Genomic DNA, 20111 nt, shown 5'->3' with positions numbered 1-20111 from the left:
GGGATCCTGCTTCCTCCTCTCTCTCTGCCTGCCTCTCTGCCTACTTGTGATCTCTGTCTGTCAAATAAATAAATAAAATCTTAAAAAAAAAAAAGAAATTTTAAAACAAACAAACAGATGCTTCCCTTACTTCATCAGCACCCCCCAACCACCCACAACCACTCAAGTTGGCCACTTGATAATCTAGATAATCTATCTTTTTAACAATCAGAACTCCATGTAACCAGTTGGAGAAAATCAAACCCTCCACTTTCTTCATCCTATCTCTATTCAGGTCTAAGGGTAATTTTTAAGAATAGCTCAGCTCCGTAAAGACACTGGAGAAGATAAACTAAGTTACAACTGTCAACATCAACTATCAGGTGTGAGCAGGCAGGACCAAGCCCACAGCTTTAAGCTAAACCAAGTGGAATGAGGCTGGCCTTTTCTGTGATGACTCCTGCCTTCCAAATAGTTGACAACTGAAGGGGCGCCTGGGTGGCTCAGTGGGTTAAAGCCTCTGCCTTCGGCTCAGGTCAATATCCCAGGGTCCTGGGATCGAGCCCCGCATCAGGCTCTCTGTTCGGCAGGGAGCCTGTTTCCTCCTCTCTCTCTCTCTGCCTGCCTCTCTGCCTACTTGTGATCTCTGTCTGTCAAATAAATAAATAAAATCTTAAAACAAACAAACAAACAAAAACCAAATAGTTGACAACTGAAGTACCATAGTCACCAAAACACTCATCTAATACTGGAACTGGTGTTTTCAACTTTATATAATTTCAGACTTTAAGGGGGTATTGTTAGCACCAGGGCCATCTCATCTTACATCCTTTTCATGTCTTTTATTCTCTTGTATGATATCATACATGTGATCTTCATGTGCCTTGAGGATGAGAAAAGGTTAAGGTTGCGTTAGGCTCCGTGGATTATTAGTTAAATAAAAATTAAATCCATATTTGACTGAAACCAGTTTTTTTTTCCTATTTGGTATAATTTTATATTTAACATGTTCTAATCCTTTCTAAGGGTTATTATCACTGCAAACCTGCTGAGGGCTGTGACAAAGGACTTTCTAATTAGAAAAATATAGATTATAATTGAAATATCCTTTATAAGAACATAAAGAACATAAGAACATACTTCTCCCTCTCTCACTCACCCGCTTGTATTCTCTCTCTTGCTGTCTCTCTCTGTCAAATAAATAAATGAAATCTTTAAAAAAAACAAACAAACAAGTGGGACACCTGGGTGGCTCAGCTGGTTAAATGTCCAACTCTAAATCTTAAAAAAAAACAAAAACAAAAACAAAAACAACTCAGCTTGGGTATTGATCTGGAGGTTGTGAGTTCAAGCCCTGCAAGACAAACTAAAACCTATTGGGGCATTTGGGTGGCTCAGTCAGTTGGTTTCTGCTCAGGTCATGATCTCATGGGTTATGAGACTGAACCCCACATTGGGCTCCACACTCAGCAGGGAGTATGTGTGAAAATTCTCCCCTCTGTCCCTCCCCCAACTTGTGTGCACATGTACACACACTCTCTCTCTAAGTAAATAATCTTTTAAAAAGACCCTATTACCTCCTTTCCTGGGGAGGTACTATTAACATTTGATCTCTTTCTTTCAATCATTATTAGTAATTTATGAAAAACTATAATCCTCTTATATACACAACTCTATTGTTTTTCACTTATGTCTTCGTGAATATTTTCCCATGACATTACGTCTTTTTTTTAAAAGATTTTATTTATTTATTTGAGAGTGAGAGAGAGAGCACAAGCAGGGTGGAGGGAGAAGCAGACTCCCCAGTGAGCAGGGAGCTAGATGTGGGGCTAGATTCCAGGACCCTGGGATCATACCTGAGCTGAAGGCAGATGCTTAACCAACTGAGCCACCCAGGTGCCTGACATTATGTCCTCTAAAACATAATTCCTGGGGTACCTGGCTGGCTCAGTGAGTAAAGTATGCAACTCTTGATTTCAGGGTTGTGAGTTCCAGCCCCTGGCTGGGTATAGAGATTACTTAAAAATAAAATCTCAAAATATGTAAATAATAATTTCTAATGACTAAATAATCTGCATTTACAGAAATTTATGTTGATATGTTGGGCTATTAAATTTACCATTTTTCTTTTGTTTCCATTGTTTTAATCATAAATTATAAGAATTATCCTTATATATATATATCCTTATTCATAAGCAGTTGTGTACATATTGATTTTCTCTTATATCCTTAAATACCTTAAATGGGATTTCTGAGCCAAAAAAATAAAAACGATTATCTTCAAAGTTTTTGAGATTTATCACCAAACTGCATTTTACATAGTATCTGTAAAAACTGACATTCCACCTAGGTTATTAAATAATTTCAGATTATTAAATAATTATTAAATAATTGATATTAAATAATTTCAGATAATTAAAGCCATAATGTTTTAAATGTCTTTTTTCAAAAAGAGTTTATTTATTTGAGAAAGAGAGAGAGAGCATGAGCAGGGGGAGGGGCAGAAGGAAAGGGAGAAGCTGACTCTCCGCTGGGCAGGGAGACTGATGTGAGCCTCAATCCCAGGACCCTGGGATCACGATCTGAGCTGAAGGCAGATGCTTAACCAACTGAGCCACCCGGTTGCCCCACAATGTTTTTTTTTTAAAGATTTTATTTGTGTATTTGACAGAGATCACAAGGAGGCAGAGAGGCAGGCAGAGAGGGGGAGGACACCGAGCAGAGAGCCTGATGCAGGGCTCGATCCCAGGACCACGACCCGAGTAGAAGGCAGAGGCTTTAAACTACTGAGCCACCCAGGCACCCCTGCCCTACAATGTTTTAAATGTCTTAAAAACTTTAGTGAATGTTGGCCCCAGTTTGATATATGCTGATAATCTCAGTACACTTAGACATTATTAAATAAAGGGAATGATATACTATTTTACTGTCAACTGAAGAGCATATACAATTTATATAACACTTCTAGCTTATAATTTATTTATTTATTTAAATTTAATTTAATTTATTTATTTGACAGAGATCACAAGCAGGCAGAGAGAGAGAGGGAAGCAGGCTTGCTGCTGAGCAGAGAGCCCGATGCAGGGCTCGATCCCAGGACCCTGAGATCATGACTGGAGCTGAAGGCAGAGGCTCAACCCACTGAGCCATCCAGGTGCCCTTCTAGCTTATAATTTAAAGACATCTAGTCTTTAAAGACTGGGAAACTAAAACCCTCATGAAAACTCATGAAACATGAGTTTTTATATAAGTTAAAACAAGTGATTGAATAATTAACAAAGTCTGCTTTAGAAAAAGAATCATTCCCAAGGTATAAAAAAGTAACACTTTAATAGAAAGTTAGTTTTTTATTAACTGTCACACAAATGTAATTTAATAACAGATGTAGTCAACACCAGATACTCTGGTGAAAAAGCTTCTGCGAATGTATTTTACGTGAACTTCCAGTTCACTGATTACTGCCTGTTTCATTAATATCCATTATTTCTGAAAAATGTAAATTGACAAGGTGGTGTTCTACTTACTACGCTGACTGTTCTAACTTCTGGTTGCCTTTGATAAAAAAAGGGCATTCTTTGTTGCCTGTTCAGTGACCATACCGTTTACACCGCCAACCTAAAAACAAAGGAAAGGGGCGCCTGGGTGGCTCAGTGGGTTAAACCTCTACCTTCGGCTCAGGTCATGATCTCAGGGTCCTGGGATCGAGCCCCGCATTGGGCTCTCTGCTCAGCAGGGAGCCTGCTTCCTCCTCTCTCTCCCTGCCTCTCTGCTACTTGTGATCTCTGTCAAATAAATTAAAAAAAAAAAATCTTAAAAAATAAAAACAAAGGAAAAAGGGAAATATGTCTGTAAGATAACAATTTCATTTAATGAAGATGAAGAATCAGTAGATCATCTTAAAGTTTTTCTTCATTAAACTCCAATTCTAAAAGCAAATGCAATGAGTGGATAAACCATGTAAGATCCTAGGAAATAAAAGGAAACTAACTGCTTCCCCAAACAATCTTTATTCATGCAGCTTTAGGAATAAATATCACTTCACCAGATAGGTATTAAGTAATCCAGTGTAAAAGTACTATAGAGTGAAATTGTTTTTAAGCTGTAGCTTATAGTATTTTTCAAAGGGGAGGTCTCTTCTATTCATCAAGAGACTCTGATTCTCATTTACAATTTTAGACACTAGAGCAAATAGCTTCTTTCTCTGATTGAGTAAATAACTACAAAAAAATCCCTCACCTTTAATTAAAACAAATCAGAAATTATCTTACAATGTTAATTCCATTAGCACTCTAATATAGCCTCACCTGCTGAATAGGTGAACCTATCCTTTGTAAAAAGGTTTATTATTGGGACGCCTGGGTGGCTCAGTTGGTTAAGCGGCTGCCTTCGGCTCAGGTCATGATCCCAGCGTCCTGGGATCGAGTCCCACATTGGGCTCCTTGCTCAGTGGGGAGCCTGCTTCTCCCTCTGCCTCTGCCTGCCACTCTGCCTGTGCTCGTGCTCTCTCTCTCTAACAAATTAAATAAAATCTTTAAAAAAAAGAAAAAATCTATTTCTTAAAAAAAAAAAAAAAGGTTTATTATTAGAAGAAGACGGCCCTGATGAGGAACTGGGAGGAGGCATAATAAGAAAATGCACACACACATTCCTGGGCAAAAGAGGGAAAAGCACACTTTCATGGAATTTCAGTGACTACAGACTTGGCATCAGGCATTGATGTGGGAAAAATGAAGGGGTGAACAAATCAGGAATGGGTGAGATCCTTGTTACTTTCCTCACCTGTTTTCATCCTCTCAAAACTATCTGGATTTGAGGCAATCAGGAAGTCATATGAGTGGTGAGCTAAGTGAGACCCTGTTTTTGGACATTAAGGAACTCCAACCAAGGAAGTCAGGAAGCAGGAAGCAGGAGTAAGATCAGCCAGGTTTGCTCCGTGCTGACAAGTACTCAAAGTATGAAGTGAAAGAGAAGGGATGTTCCCTTTTAAATTTGAGGGCTGGATGCAGGAAACCATTAAAAAAGAATGAAATCTGGAGATTCTTTGTTGATTGCCTCTGAGCTATCCCTGTCTTTAACTCCCCAGACATTTAAAGTTCAGGAAAGAAGGATTATGCTCCTTCAAACCAAAATTCTTGGTGTTCAAAATTCTGTTACTGTTAAAGGAAAGGTGATTCTTGTTATTCAAAATGCAGTCATGGGCAAGCAAAATCAGCAACACACGGGAGACTGTTAGAAATGCATAGTGTTAGACCCATCACAGAAATGCGGAAACACACAAGAATTTTAAGATTAGTTGGTGGTTCATAGACATATTAAAGTTTGAGAACCACTGTTCTAGATAACACCACAATCAGTAAAATCAATGAAAGGATGTACATGTATGTGTGTCTTTTATCCTATTTGGGATGAGTCAAAATTTTGTGGTGCCTGAGTTTAAATTATGGTGGGGGTTCTTTAGGAAAAAAAAATATCTTGCCTTGGCAAATTTCACAAAATTATATGACCATATCAACACATCATTATGTCCCCTTCAGGCCCTTGAAAATCAGAAGTGAGTAAAACTGGCTCTGGTCCCAATCCAGACATTTATTTTCCAAGTCAATGCAAATAACGATAAAATGGTAATTGAAATGGAGGCACGTGAGTGGTATAGTCTGTTAACCATCCGACTCTTGGTTTTGGCTCAGGTCATGAGCTCATGTATTGTAAGATCAAGCCCTGGGTAGGGCTCCAGGCTAGCAGGTAGTCTGCTTCAAGATTTTCTCCTTCTGCCCCTCTCTTCTCCCACTTAACCATGCTCATTCCCATTCTCTAAAATAAATAATGTAAATAACCACCTCATAAAACAGAGCAGTGGTTTTCAAACTTAAAAAAAAAAAAAAAACCAAAAACCACAAACCTGTAGATTTCCAAGTAAAGATGACAAACTAAACACATTTTTACTTGCTTTCATTCTCTTCCTGACATCCCATAAAAATGACAATGAAGAGGATTCTTTTCAAAAGGAACATGCCAGGAAGCACTTCAAGAATGCCCAAGTGACAACCTCCATAAAAGCACTGGAAATAGCTGTAAACTTGCCCAAATCAACTTATTTGAAACTCTAGAAATTAACCAATGGTTTGCCATAATCTGAGGAGCATTCATTCAAGAAAAGCTAGTGAAGTTTGGTAAGAACAGCAGGATTTCTGGCATTTTAACCAGACCTACTCCCAGCCCTCTCTCCCGATCTCCATAATAATCTTAAAAACCAACAGCCTTGCAACCATGACAGCTATGAAAAGCAAGAGTCCTGAACCCTCAAGGGGGTAAGACCAGGTTACGAGCCCCCCAAAAAACCCTAATCCCAGAGCATAGAGCCACACTGTCAGCATGTTGTTGCTATGTAACCAGTCATACAGCTTTTCCTAAAGCCCAATCCCTCAGGATATTTGTTGAAAACAACCACCTGCAATTGTTTAACATCACAGTTACCAATTGCTGTGATATCATTTGATAAACAGGAACCCAGCTAAAAATGTAAAAGATCTGGGGAGTGGGATGTCCATAGAAGGCTTTCAAAAATTCTGACACAATCCTGGGAAGCTAGAAGGCTGTGCCCATGTGCCAACATCTGTTACATTCTGTTTTTTTGATTAGTACCCATCCTAATGGGTGCGAGGTGATATTTCACTGTAGATTTGATTTGCATTTCCTTAATGATTACTGATACTGAGAATTGTTTCATGAGCTTACTGGATATCTATATACCTTCTTTAGAGAAATGTCTATTCAAGTCCTTTACCAAATTTTAATCAGATTGTCTCTTCATTATTTTTAGGAGTTCTCTATATATTATAGATACAATCCTTTATCAGATATGATTTGCAAATATTTTCTCCAATTCTGAAAGCTGCCTTTTTACTCTATTGATAATGTTTTTTTTTTCACAAAATTTTGAAGTCAAATTTGTCCCTTTTTTTCGTTGTTGCTTGTACCTTTGGTGTTTGATCCAAGAAATCACTGCCAAATCCAATTTTGTACAGCTTTGCCCTATGTTTTCTTCTAAGAGACTTTATAGTTTTAGGTCTTACACTTGTCTTTGATCCACTTAAGGTTAAATTTTGTATATGGCATTAGATAAGGGTCCAACTCATTCTTTTTTTTTTTTTTTTAAAGATTTTATTTATTTATTTGTCAGAGACAGAGGGAGAGAGAGCGAGCGAGCACAGGCAGACAGAGGCAGAGGGAGAAGCAGGCTCCCTGCCGAGCAAGGAGCCCGATGTGGGACTCGATCCCAGGACACTGGGATCATGACCTGAGCCGAAGGCAGCCGCTTAACCAACTGAGCCACCCAGGCGTCCCCCAACTCATTCTTTTGCATGGGAATAACTGTTCTTTTTTTTTTTTTTTTTTTTTTTTTTTTAAGAAAGACTGTTCTTTCCCCATTTAATGGTCTTGGCTCCAACATAACAAGAGATCATAACAAAAAAGATGACTCAACATACAGGAAAAAGAAGATTCAACAGAGGAAATAAGCTAAGGGAAACTGCAGAATGATGGTGTCTTAGTTCGGGGTCCCCCTAACAAAATATAGACTGGGTCACTTACACAATTGGAATTTATTTTCTCACAGTGCTGGACACTGGAAATCTACAATTTGGATGCCAACAAGGTTGTTTTCTGATGATTACTCTACTGACTTGTAGACAGCTGTGTCCTCTCATAGCATGTCCACACACTGGAGATAGCAAGCTCTCTGTTCTCTTCTTAAGAGGAACTAATCACATCATCAGAGCCATCCTCATCACTTCATCTAATCCTAATACTACCCAAAGACCCCATCTCCAAATACCATCCCACTGGGGATTAGGGCTTCAACAAATGAATTTGTAGAGGGATGCAAACATTCTATTCAAAACCCAAAGTGAAGGGAGATCTCTGGATGACAAGCATGGAAGCAACCATTGTCAGAGGATGAAATTAATAGAATGCCTTAAGCATGTGAAGGTCTTAAGATTGAACCTTTAGAACAATTTGAGTAAAAATCAGTACATGGAAGCCAAAAACAATAACAGAATAAAACAAAACGCACACATGCACACACAAATACCAAAAAACAAGACAACCATTAATCCAGGGGAAAGGAGGGAAGTCTTCAGGATGCATGACATGAAAAGTAATCAGTTTACTATATGATTCAGCTCTGGATATTATCATAATGAAATAAATATCAAAGACTTATCTAACCAAAATTATGAAAAAACCATTTTGGGGAAGATGTGATATAATAAGGGTAGATGTGTGTGGTAGGACCAGGAGAGAGCTAAATTCTCATCTTCCATTGTACAATGTCAACAAATAACACCTAAACCTGAAAAATCAATACATATGTGAACTTAGACATAAGATAAATATCAAAATAACCAAGTAAAAAAATTTATAAATGGAAATGGAGAAAAAGAGACTGGAAACTATTTTAATTATGTGTATGAAAAATCTTTGGACAAACAAATGTCTTTAAGGCAGCAGTACCCTTTCTTCAAATACCATCTTATGCTAGATGAAAAGTGTTGTGGCCCTGGTAGGGTGAGGGTATGCATGAACAACACACTGTTGTGGACCTAACCTCTGGGGCCCACAGCTCCTCTCAAGTTACATGGATGAAACCTTAACACTGACTTTGATGCGGGAGTGTGGTGGTGAATGATGATGCAAGACCCAAAGGGACCTGCCTTCCAATACATCCCTTGTCCTTCCTGGCATTTCTACAATGGAATATCCTTTTTGTTACTGGAGTATTGCCGAAGAGTGAACTCCAAAGGCAGCTATGGTCCTGTGGGCGACCACTGCCCTTGGAGTCAGAAGCCCTGGAGTTAAAGCTGTCCTCTACCTCTTACCTCAGACTACTAACACATATGCAGATCGGCTTCCTTAACTATAAAACAGAGATTATGCCTTGACTTAACAGGGCTGTGGTGACAACAAATTAAATAACAACAACAAAAAAGTAAACACATTTTGTAAATCATGGTGTATAACTTGCGTGTATGGAGGAGTGTTACTTGCAACTCCTGTGCTCACACTGTATAACTTTGACTTCTTTCCCCAGTGGCATCCAAAGTCCTTTCATTGGTGCGTGAGCCAGAAATTCCCTGGCATGTTCGTTGCCTGGTACATCTGGTATACAGTCTTCCGGCTTAGTCTCATCTTCCTAAAAAAGGAAACAGTGTGTACACAACATGGCAAAAAAGCCCAGGAATTCTCTCCTACCTGCTTCAGAACACAGCACTGCCTGGCTTTCTCATGGGCTGGACATGCCCATGACATCCTAAGTCACCCTCTCAAGTTCTAGAAAGAAAGACGAATTATATCTGACAGAAAAAACCAGAAGAACTATATCATGAAAATAATTAAAAATTATATTACTAGTATCGTTCACTTAAGAATGATTTGTGAGCTCCAAATCTTGATTCTAGATCACAAAAATTAGATTCAGATCACAAACTTTTCTGCTACCTTAAAGGCCTTGTGGAATGAAGCAAAGTATAGAATTAAACAAGATTTTCTGAAATAATAAAATAACATGTTAAACTAAAAATAATTATTATCCCTTGGAAACCACTGTTACATTTTACAATCTCATACCTGCTGTATATGAAGTGTGTTTTACCACCAAGTAACTTCGTTACACAATTAAGGTGCTTTTTTTTAAACCATCTGATTGTTTTCAGTTCCCATGAATATTAAATTTATAATGGAAGAAGGTTTTGTAACAATCTTTTCTTTTCACTGAACGTGAGCAAGCAGAAAGCTGTTCTGGCCTCCACCAAGCCCTCTAGGTCTCCCTCCTGCAGAGAGACTGGACTCTAGGGCCAGGTGCTGCCAGGGGTGGAGGTGGGTAGGGGGGTGTCCTGTACCAGGGGCCGGACCAGAAGACCTTCCAGTTTCCCCAGAGACTACTTTCTCTGAGCTAATGATACTCAGGAAACCAGCAGCAAGTCAGAGAAGGAGCAAAGCTGTGAGAAGATGCAGCCACAGTGAGAGAGAGGGAGGGAGAAGGGGACTGATTGCAAGAAACATGTGGGCTTGCCACCGTTTCTTAGGGAACAGGCACATGGCTGATTACATTTCTACAAAGGCACAGGCTGGACACAGAAAGCCCAAAGTGTATGAACCGACTGGCATCTGCAGGAAGAAGCAGGGTTCCATAAAAGGACGTTCAAAATCACATGCAACAGGTTTTCATAACAAGTTACTGAGCCTGAGCACTGAGTCAAATATGTCTAAGAGGATGACCAAAGGCACAAACTTCACACTGACCTTGATAAGCCCAGGAGGAGGTTTTTCATAACTAGAAATGAAAAGAAAAAAAATCATCAATCATGTTAACAGGAATGTAACACATTTTAGTGAGCAAAAAGCAACTGTAGGCCAAAATAAAAAGGATATTTTTAGTAAAACCTTAAAAGTACATTAAATCGAAAGCAGTTAATAAAATATGCCCAGCAGTCAGAGATCCCATATATATAAACTGATGCTACGCCACGTCCTGCAGAGATCCAGAGCTGAAATTCACTGAGGGAATAACTAGGTGTCAGAGCACAGTGACTTTATTGTTCAAGAGAAAGCAAGAGAGGGGGAATGTCAAAGAAGACCTGTGAGCTAATCATGGTTCCAAACTGTCACAGCTGTCAGATTATTTACCTAGCATAACATCCACTTACTCAACACTGAAGAGGCGCATGGGGGAGGAGGTTGAGAAGTCTTTTCTAACTTGATTGGGGGCAGCATGAGCGGGGGAGGCAGGAGGGCCTGTTGGAAGGGAAGGAAATGGAATTGATCTGTCCTAGAGGCTTCCTCTCCCATTTCCCTGCAGATCCTGGTTCAAATCCTGCCCACCACCCTGCTTGCAGAGCGAGCCATCTGCTCCTCAGCTCTCTGACAGCCTCTCTGGACCCAGAGTCCAGGACCCTTGCCCGGTGCCTGATGACAGGCAGCATTCCGCAAGAATGCTGCTAGAGTAAGCAGGGAATGGACTTTTCCTTTGAGCTCTCTGACCACCCCCGCCAAGGGAACATATACAACATGCCTATGCAACCAATTCATTTTCACTTCCCATTACTCAGCCGGAATTGCCCCAAAAGGCTTCTGGACTCCAAATCTGGATAATTAGTACCAAATGCTCATGTTCACTTTTCAGTGCTGACCCACTTCTAGCTAGAACATACACCACGTGGGTGTTTATTTGGCTTTTAACTGTGAATGCCTATGGGACCATGAAGGAAAATAAGAATGAAAAAAAGAAACGTGATAACCAAACATCCTGGGTCCATTTAGCACCCCCACAAAGAACATTTTACTGAGGACATCTGGGCATAGCAGCTGGCTTAAAATTGTGAAAAGATTCTAGAAACTTGGAAATGTGAGAGATTCAACATTGCTGCACCCAGATGGTGAAGCAAGGGTGAGTAATTAGGTGTTCTATAATGAACAGATTTACATTTATGAACAGATACACATCAATAAATCTTTAAAAAGTGAATTATATATTGACATGGGGCAAGCTCCATAACAGTTTAAATTAAAAAAAAAAAAAAAGGTGGGGGGAGGAGACATGGAACAAAACAATGTATTTGGTAAGCTTCTATTTGTGTGCATGGGAAGAAAGAGACTATATATGGCCACACAGATACATACCTTTTAGGTACCTCTAAAGGATAGCAAAGAAACTAATTACATGCTTGCCCCTAGAGACAGGAACTAAGGATAATAAATCGAAGAGATCTTTGTTTTTCATTCTATTCAAATCTACATGCATTAACCTGCAAAATGCTTTTTAATTGCAAAAGAAAATGAAATCAGTGGTAACTACATTACAGCTCTGTCGGTATAAACACAGGTTAATATATTTCTGAAAGAAAAACCAAGGTAACTTGGGACTAAGAAAGAAAAATGGAGCCAAAAATATGCTATTAGGAGTTCATATCTGCTATAGAAGTTATATATGCTAGATTTCTGTTTTAATAATCAATGCTATTTCTGTAATAGTTTGAGGAATATAACCTCCATTCTAGCCCTAACTAACTTGATATTTTCCTACTAGAAAAAAGGAGCAGGTACAATAGGCAAAACTAAATTTGATATTCAGGTAGTATTAAAGATTCTATATAAAAACTTACTCCTTGTAGAAGTAATCAAATATTGTGCTAGGCATGTTGTTAGGTACTAGAAGGGAGAACTAAGGGCATAAGGATATAACTAGTTAAATCCAAAAAACATATAAAATGAAAACTGCTCTCAGGATACCTGGGTGGCTCAGTTGGTTAGGCATCTGCCTTCAACTCAGATCATGATCCCAGGGTCCTTGCTCAGCGGGGGCCCTGCTTCTTTTTCTGCCTGCTACCCCCCCTGCTTGTGCATGTACACACACACTCTCTCTCTGACAAATAAAATAAAATAAAATAAAATAAAATAAAATAAAACTGCTCTCAGAAATGATAATACATCTTTATAATTGTCCTGATACAAGGAAATATTCTTACTTCTTGGAGTAGGTAGAATTCTAGCAGGAGAATTTTTCAGTTTTAAATCAGTGTTAATGTGAATCCTGCAGAAGGAAAGTGAGGCAGGGTAGAAACCTCATGGGCTTTGGAGGTAAAAACCTTTAGATTGAATTACGATTCATTCTCATTGTGTACTTTCGGCAATTGACTTATCCCACACACTTCACAATGCTGGCTTCAGTCCTTTGTTGAAGACAAGGCCATGCTCTCAAGAACCTTATGAGGCACCTCTAGACTGGAGCACTAGCATCACAGAGGCCAAGATCTGGGGCAACAGAGGTGGAAGAAAACAACTTGGCAGGGAGTAAATGACAAATGCCATGAGTCTCTAATCTGGAGTTTTTCTGAGCAGAGGAGGATCTGCCCCATGAAGATTACATAGTAAACAACTAGGCATGAATAGATTTAGCTTAGCTTCTTAGGTGTGGTACAGTGATTTCCCAAAGCAAATGCTTAAAACATTTTCCAACACAACATGGTGGCATAATCTAGGAGAACAATGGAAATCTGCACAAATTGGAGAAATGATATAGTTCATCTGCAGCAATTCCTTTAAAATACTGATGCCATGGCTTATACACAGAGACCAAAGGGAGTTTGGTAGTAGTCTATGAATCCAATAATCAAGTAATACATCCTATGAAATCAGTGAGTTGTACAGGAGTTGTACAAAACAACATATGGCCAAATAAATGGAAATCCAAATTCCTGAAAAATATGTAATTGTTATTGCCAAGATGAAAAGGAGTGTGATGGAACTACACATTGTGAAATCTTTAGCAATCACATTCCCTAAAAAATCCCATTTACAACTGTTCTCACAAATATAAAGGAAGGTAGTTGATGGCTCAAGGGTCACGCTGAAAAGAGCAGGCCAGCCTCCAACAGTGCAATGCATTTTGTGTCAAAGCTCCCAGGTTAATTATAAAGAATCTGAGTCCTTTGAGGACTTTTCCTTACATCATCATCTTAGTTTAAGTAATGCAAGTGCCTGAAATAGAATCGAAGTATGTATGGAAGAACTCCGTGAGCACCAATCTTACAAGTCGGCCCGCTAACTACAGAAAGACAGAATCACAGAAAAGAACTGGAAGGTCATGAATCCACCTCCCACCTGAGGTTTCAGTCTCCTTTACAACCCGCCCTCCTCCCGCGGCTTCCAGACTCTCTCCCGGATCCCGCTGGAGCTGGGGGCGCACCGCGCCCCTTTCAGTCAGGCCATGCTGACCAGCAACCCCAGGAGACTCTCGTCCTAATTCTTTTGGCTGAGCTGGAATTGGCCTCTTTGTAGCCCCCACCCTTCTTGCTGGTAAAAGCCCTCAGCGCTAAAGAGAACAAGTCTCCACTCTTCCATCTTTGGGATCTTTAGGGACAGGTCCGTCACCCCATTCTCCAGCCCTTCCCTCCCCACCGCACTAACGGTAGAGGACGGCGTGTTCTCTTCCCTTCTCAGCGGCAGATGAAGAGAATGGGGGGTTTATCCGGTGCCCGGCGGGCCCCGTGAACCGACCACCCTGAAAGGGCAGGACGGCAGCGCTCACCGCACCTGCCGCGTGTTCAGTTCCCAGTTCCCCACCCAGCGACCACGAAGTGCCGCACGGTCCTCAGCGCCAGGCAGAGCCGCGGCCGCACGACCTCGGGCGGGGAATAAAGCCCGAGCTCCCCTGCCGGGCCAGGCCGCTCGGCTCGCCGGAGAACGGCCCTTCCCTCCCGGCGGAGGCGCGACTGCAAGTCCCGGCGCCAGCGCCGCACGGGTCCCCGGGAACCCAGCCTCCCGCGCCCCCGCGGCGCCGGCTCACCGCGACCCAGCGCCTTTCGGAGGAGCGGGGGCGGCGGGGACTCACAAGGACTCCAGGTGCTTGAGCTGCTGCAGCTGCTGCGCGTCGTGCCGCCGCCGCTTCTGCTCCCGGCGCCGCTGCAGCTCCTGCTCTGCCGGCTCCCGCGGCCGCCGCACGCCCCCGGCCCCCGCATCGTCGCGCCCCGGCCGGGACGACATCGCGGCCCGCGCTGCTGAGGTGGCCCGGCGGCGCACCTCAGGCGGCTGAGGCGGCGAAGACGGCACTTCCTCCACGCCGCGGCCAGCCGGCCCCGCAGCGCCCCCTCTCGCCGCCCGCCCGGGTAGGGCCCGCTGTCCCCGCCGAGGCCTCGTGGTCCCCGCCTCCCGTCAGGCCTCCCCGCCGCCTCCCGTGTAGGGGCCCCAAGTCCGCGCTGGGAGCTCCCGGACCCCGCCGCTAGGCCGACCCGGGTCGGAGCGCGCCCCCTGGCGGCGGCCGTGAGCGGGGCTGTGGAGGCCCGCGGGACAGCCGGGAAGCCCCGCCCCCTCGCGCGCGCCCCTCCCCTGGGAGGACCCGGGACCCGAACCGCGAGGCTTTGCAGCCCCCCTGGCTAGACACTGGCTGCTGCTACTTGGTGCTGGGATTCACCCAGCTTTGAAGAAAGCAAGACACCTCAGAGAAATTCTCTGATTTTCCAGCGCTTGGTTAAGACAGAGCCAGCCTGCAGTCTATCTATACAAGGTTTGGGCGCTGCACGGAAGGCTATAGACACTGAGCGCTTTTTATGTGCTCGTCACTGAGCTGAGCCAGTAAGAAAAGTTGATTTAATCTTTAAAAACTTACTAAGCGCTGTTATTACCCGTATGTATTACTCTTCTTTTATAAATAAAGAGGCCGAGAGAGTTAAATAACATGCCCAAGGATGCAGCAGTAGAAGTCATGGAGCCAAGCTGCGAATTGTTAAAGTGCTTAACTAGGTTGTATTTTGTAAATGCATCTGATCTGTGAAGTTCCGCTCAGTATTTTAGCTTTAACATAATGGAAGAAACCACAAAAGAAGTAAAAGTTAACAGGATAGGGAATATTCCCCTCAAATGTGGCGTTCCATATGTAATACTTAAAATATACAAGGAGGTCCTTCATATTTATTAGAAAAAATCCAAATGAACCAACACACAAAGACTATGAACAGAAACACATGTTACACTGATGTGTCCCAGAGTTTGGAAATCAGGTTTCCCTCTGAAAGGTAACTGTTGCATGAACCAATCCAGTTGTTGGGCCAATAAGTGGCCTGTAAATGTCTTGCAAGATGTTTTCATCTAGTCAAGGAGAACATAGTCTAAGGAAGATAGGATTGAGAAACAAAAAGTGTGACTTAATTGTATTACAGAAACAAGATGGTCTATAGAATCTAAAAAAGGAGAACCAGGGAAAAATATAGATGGTGTTTGTCCAGCATTGTGTGCTGAAGACACAAATTATATAAACACATGAGTATTCTGAACACTAGAGAAATATGCACCATTGAGAATGAGGCATAAATTTGACCAACCCTAGCCCCATCTTTTCTTCTTTAATTGAAGTGTAGTTGACATACAGTATTAGTTTCAGGTATACAACATAATGATTCAACATTTATATACATTAAGAAATGTTTACCTTGATATGTGTAGTTACCATCTCTCACCATGCAAAGTTACAACAATATGATTGACTATATTCCCTGTGATGCATTTTTCTTCCTTGTGACTTATTTATTTTATAGCTGGAAGTTTGTGCCTCTTAATCCCCTTCACCTATCTCACACATTTTCCCCCCTCCACCCCTGTAGCATCCACCAATTTGTTCTCTATGAAACTGTTTCTATTGCTTTGTTTTTTCTTCTAGTTTCCACATGTTAGTGAAATCATGGTATTGTCTTTTTCTGTCTGACATTGCACTTAGCATAATACCTTCTATGCCCATTCATGTTGTCAAAAATGGCAAGATTTCATTCCTTTTTATGGCTGAATAATATTTTACTTCTTTATCCATTCATCTATGGATGGACACAGGTTGTTTCCACATCTTGCTTGTAGTAAATAATACTGCAAAATTTGGCCCCATCTTAAAGGAAATACCTTTCAAGACTCGGAGCAGAACCAAGCCTCTGTGTTCTGATTCCATTCTCACCCAGCACCATCCTGAAAGTGTGTTATACCAGATCCTAATATGAGGAGAATGCTGTTTTTCTCAGATCTGAGTATTGGGGTGAGTGGAACGGTGGGTCTCCTCCTGTAAATTAGTAACTTGACATTGCAATTTGTAATCTAATATCTTATGACTTTAGTTATTGTGGCAAATGGCATTATCCAAGTCGCCTGCAATAATCTCTCTCATTTGTTTTCTACAAATGATCTTGATACTCCTCCCATAGAGAGGTGGGCTTTATTCCTCTTTCCTTGAATCTAGACCACCCTTAGTGATTTTATTGTAACCAGTAGAAAGTAATGGACAATTACTTTCATTACTAGGAAGTGATGCCTCATTATTTTTAAGATTAGATCAGAAAAGATCATATAGCTTCCACATCGTTCTCTTGAAATATTTCCTCCTAAAGCCTTCAGGAATGTAAGCTGTTCCACTGCCCTGAAGCCACCATACTGTGAGGAAGCCCAAATTAACTCATGAGGAGAAATCACATGAAGAAATGTTGAGATTCAATAAACAGAGGGATGCCTGGCCAGACTCCAGTGCCTAACCACCCCAAACCCAAGTCCGACGACTCCACAGTGCAAACCAAAGTAAATCTAAGGGTCTCAGATCAACCAGGCTGAACCAGAATTGTTCCTCCCATCCTCAAAAGGCTTTGTTGTTGACCAAGCTATGCCCCTAAAGTAAAAGAAAAGAAGGAAGAAGAAAGAAGGAAAATTTAAAAGGAAAAAAAAAACACCAGATGTTCTCCAACCAAAACCAGTGACCTTATAGCAAGCCATCAAATAATCTGAAAACCTTAGGATATACTTCTATGCAGCAACCAGGTGAGTTGGGTTTCTCTCACTTGCAATTATAAGAATCTTGACCAGCAATTCTTTCTACCTATGGGTCCTGTCCCGTGCTATAATAAAAACGCCTTTCCGCATAAAAACAAACACATTTGCTCACATTTTATTATTTTTGTAGTTATATTTATAAATTAGATTGGTGCCCAGTTTTTCTCTCTCTCCCCGTGTTTGCCAGGTTTTAGTATCGGGATAGTTTGCTTCCCAGAAAAGCTGAGAAAGCCTTGGTGATTTGCTTTCATTAGTTCAAAATTTTAATAAGTAAGAACAACAAATTCTAAGCTAAGAACTCGTTTAAGTACTCAAAAGAATTTCTTGGGGTTTCTGGATCTTTACTGTGAAGTCCTACCTAGCTTAGTCACGTGTGTGCGACCATGCGCAACCGTTGCTATTACTTTGCTATTAAGTACTAGCTCACAGTCCATCCACTAATGGCTTGGGGAACAGTCACAGTAACTTAAAACCCTCTCTGGACAGCTATCAGAGGAGTTTCAGAATACACGCCTCTCCCTTTCTCTTTAAGTATTATCCTGGAAACAAAAACAAAAAACAAAACCCCCCTGAAGAATGTTTTCAGTCTTTTTCATGTAGAATTCATTCTTGTAACTAAGTTAAAAAAACATAATAATCTAAGTTTCCCTCTCTACTCAAAGCAGCCAGAAGTAATTCGATCCGCGGCCACGTAGGAGCCTCTGGTGGCGCTAAATCTGGATAGTCTCCCGGGACAGGCGGAGGCCAGCGAGTTGGCCTGGTTGGTAAACGCTTTTCCTTTTTCAACTTTGGGCCGAAGCCCCGTCCCGAGGAGTTCACGATTTCTCCCTCGAGGACAGGTTCCCTCTGAAGCTGCCAGCCGGCTTCCCCTGGCGGGCCCGCTCGCTGGGCTGGGCTGGGCAGGGCCGGGCAGGGCCCGGGCGGCGCCGGGCGCGGCAGGCCGGCCCTGGCGCGCGGCTTCGGCTCCTCCCCTCGCTGGATGTGGCCGGGGGATGGGGGGGCGGGGGGTGAGCGAGGGGGTGGCGGCTGCCGCCCGGGGAGGGCCGGCAGTCTTTTCCACGTTTGCAAACGCCGCGGCGCGCCCAGTTCCGACCCTCGCCGCCCGAGTTCCGCACGCCCTCGCCGGCTCCGCGTCGCGCCTCGCGCCCGCCCCTCGCTGCTCTCCTCGACGCCCCTGATGGCGTTCAGGGCCCGGGGCTGGCGACCCCCGCCGCCGCCGCTGCTGCTGCTACTGCTCTGGGTGACGGGACAGGCGGCGCCGGTTGCGGGCCTGGGCCTCGACACGGAGCTGCAGATCGAGCGGCGCTTCGTGCCCGACGAGTGCCCGCGCACCGTGCGCAGCGGCGACTTCGTGCGTTACCACTACGTGGGGACATTCCCCGACGGCCAGAAGTTCGACTCCAGGTACCGGCGCCCCGCACGCCCGGCCGGGCCTCTTAGGCAGCAGCGCCAGCTCTCCCGCTTCTCTCTCTCCGGACAGGCCTTTCCCTCCCGACGGACCTCCCCCAGCTCCGCCCCGCGAACCCCGCGCTCCTCCTCCTCCTCCTCCTCCTCCTCCTCCTTCTCCCCAAAAGCCCAGCGACCCTAAACCTCTCCGCGGTGGGGTGAGCCTACCGAGCCTTACGCTCCCGTGGTCCGCCGGCCTGGGACTGGAGTTTTGGATAGGACCTGGCGCAGAGAGGCTGGAACTTCCTGTCCTTCCGGCGCATTCACACAACGTGAAATCGGTGTAAAATGGCTCCTCTGCAAATAGACCTCCACCCCAAGAGTAAATGTTGATGTCTGTCTGCCACCTCCCTTTCCTGGCCCTTAGACAGACAGGCTCGTTGAATCAGATGATGCGTCTCACTGTAGATGATGATGCTGGTGGTAATGGTGACGATGAGCTGATGATAGCAGCCGTTAACATTTATGGAGCTATTACATGTGCCAGGATAGTGCTAAGTGCCTTCTGTACAATGAACTCATTCATTTCTTACAACAGATCTTTTAGGTGGGTACCATTATTTTGCCAGTGAGGTCACTTGAGGCCACTGAGGCTAAGAAACTTGTTTAAATGGAGTCCGACTGAAAACCCTGACCGTCCAAGGTCAGGGTCTGTGCTCGAAGGTACTACCTCCCTTCATGTTTGGCAGGTCACTCAGCTTTGCCCTGGGGCCTTGAACCATGCCCAGGATTCTCTCCCTCATCTCTGTCCTGAGATCACAGTACTTGTTCCCAACTTGTTCGCAGCTTCTCTCCAGTGGAGCTTTAGGGTTAAGAGACCTTTTTCTCCAGCTATAGTCAGCTCTCCTCCCCAAGGCTTTGTTACAAACCCAGGTCTGTGCCTGCACTTCTCTCAGTGAATCACCAGCCTAGGCAAAGAGAACAATTTGTTGAGCCTCTGCCTTAGGCTGTGCAGGCTCATTCGAGAAGTCCTCTTTTAAAAAATAGCCTCTCTTGCCTTTTTTGGAGTTTCAGACAATGAATATACAAAAGCAGTTTAGCATGCAAACTGGTACATAGGCAAGTGCTTAAAAATGGTCCTTCTTTCTGTTGTCTCAGTAGCTTCTTTTTATTTTTAACAGCTTTACTGAGATATAATTCACATACCATACAATTCACCCATTTAAAGCACACGATTTGGTGGTTTTTATTATATTCATAGATTTGTGCAGCCATCACTGCTGTCTAATTCTAGAACAGTCTCATCACTCCAAAAAAGAAAGGCTGGACTCCTTAGGTGACTCCCCTCCCCACCAGCCCTAGGCAACCACTGATCTACTTTCTATCTCTAT

General features: G+C 43.1%; 3 protein-coding genes across 8 annotated transcripts in view; 1 reads left to right on the top strand and 2 right to left on the bottom strand.

The window, feature by feature from the left end:
- LOC116876041 (retinitis pigmentosa 9 protein) overlaps nt 1–20111 on the bottom strand; it is a 191274-nt gene that overhangs the window by 20469 nt on the left and 150694 nt on the right. The window lies entirely within an intron of this gene.
- Nucleotides 802–19080, bottom strand: LOC116876055 (retinitis pigmentosa 9 protein-like). 4 transcript variants are annotated; one of them, XM_032872017.1, is made up of 4 exons: nt 14369–14546; nt 10282–10312; nt 9043–9172; nt 802–862 (listed from the first exon to the last, which is right to left on the bottom strand). In XM_032872017.1, exons 1-4 carry the CDS (start codon nt 14518–14520, stop codon nt 855–857), a joined length of 321 nt encoding a protein of 106 aa, XP_032727908.1. In that variant the 5' UTR covers nt 14521–14546; the 3' UTR covers nt 802–854. The 4 variants fall into 4 exon arrangements, with proteins under 4 accessions (XP_032727908.1, XP_032727925.1, XP_032727900.1 ...); XM_032872034.1 differs by lacking the exons at nt 802–862; nt 14369–14546 and adding exons at nt 3317–3594; nt 18949–19080; XM_032872009.1 differs by lacking the exon at nt 802–862 and adding an exon at nt 3317–3594.
- FKBP9 (FKBP prolyl isomerase 9) overlaps nt 18345–20111 on the top strand; it is a 37934-nt gene continuing 36167 nt past the window's right edge. The window contains exon 1 of the mRNA XM_032871907.1: nt 18345–18738. Within this exon, the coding sequence (XP_032727798.1) occupies nt 18512–18738 (227 nt within the window). The 5' untranslated portion in view covers nt 18345–18511. The remainder of the gene's footprint in view (nt 18739–20111) is intronic.

This window comes from Lontra canadensis, unplaced genomic scaffold, assembly GCF_010015895.1.
Source record: "Lontra canadensis isolate GAN:19392208 unplaced genomic scaffold, GSC_riverotter_1.0 scaffold2, whole genome shotgun sequence".
In the NCBI taxonomy this organism is placed as follows: domain Eukaryota; kingdom Metazoa; phylum Chordata; class Mammalia; order Carnivora; family Mustelidae; genus Lontra; species Lontra canadensis.
The sequence above is the reverse complement of the archived record's forward strand: the minus strand, read 5'-3'. Positions and strand labels throughout refer to the sequence as shown.

Bases quoted from the DNA above. Each gene is read 5' to 3' on its own strand.
- LOC116876055 (XM_032872009.1), bottom strand. From the start codon at position 14,520: ATGTCGTCCCGGCCGGGGCGCGACGATGCGGGGGCCGGGGGCGTGCGG. The intron at 10,313-14,368 runs GTGAGTCCCCGC...TTTCATTTCTAG, and splicing joins CTCAAGCACCTGGAGTCCTT to TTATGAAAAACCTCCTCCTG. The intron at 3,595-9,042 runs GTGAGCACAGGA...CTTTGTTTTTAG, and splicing joins AGAAGTCAAAGTTATACAGT to GTTGGCGGTGTAAACGGTAT.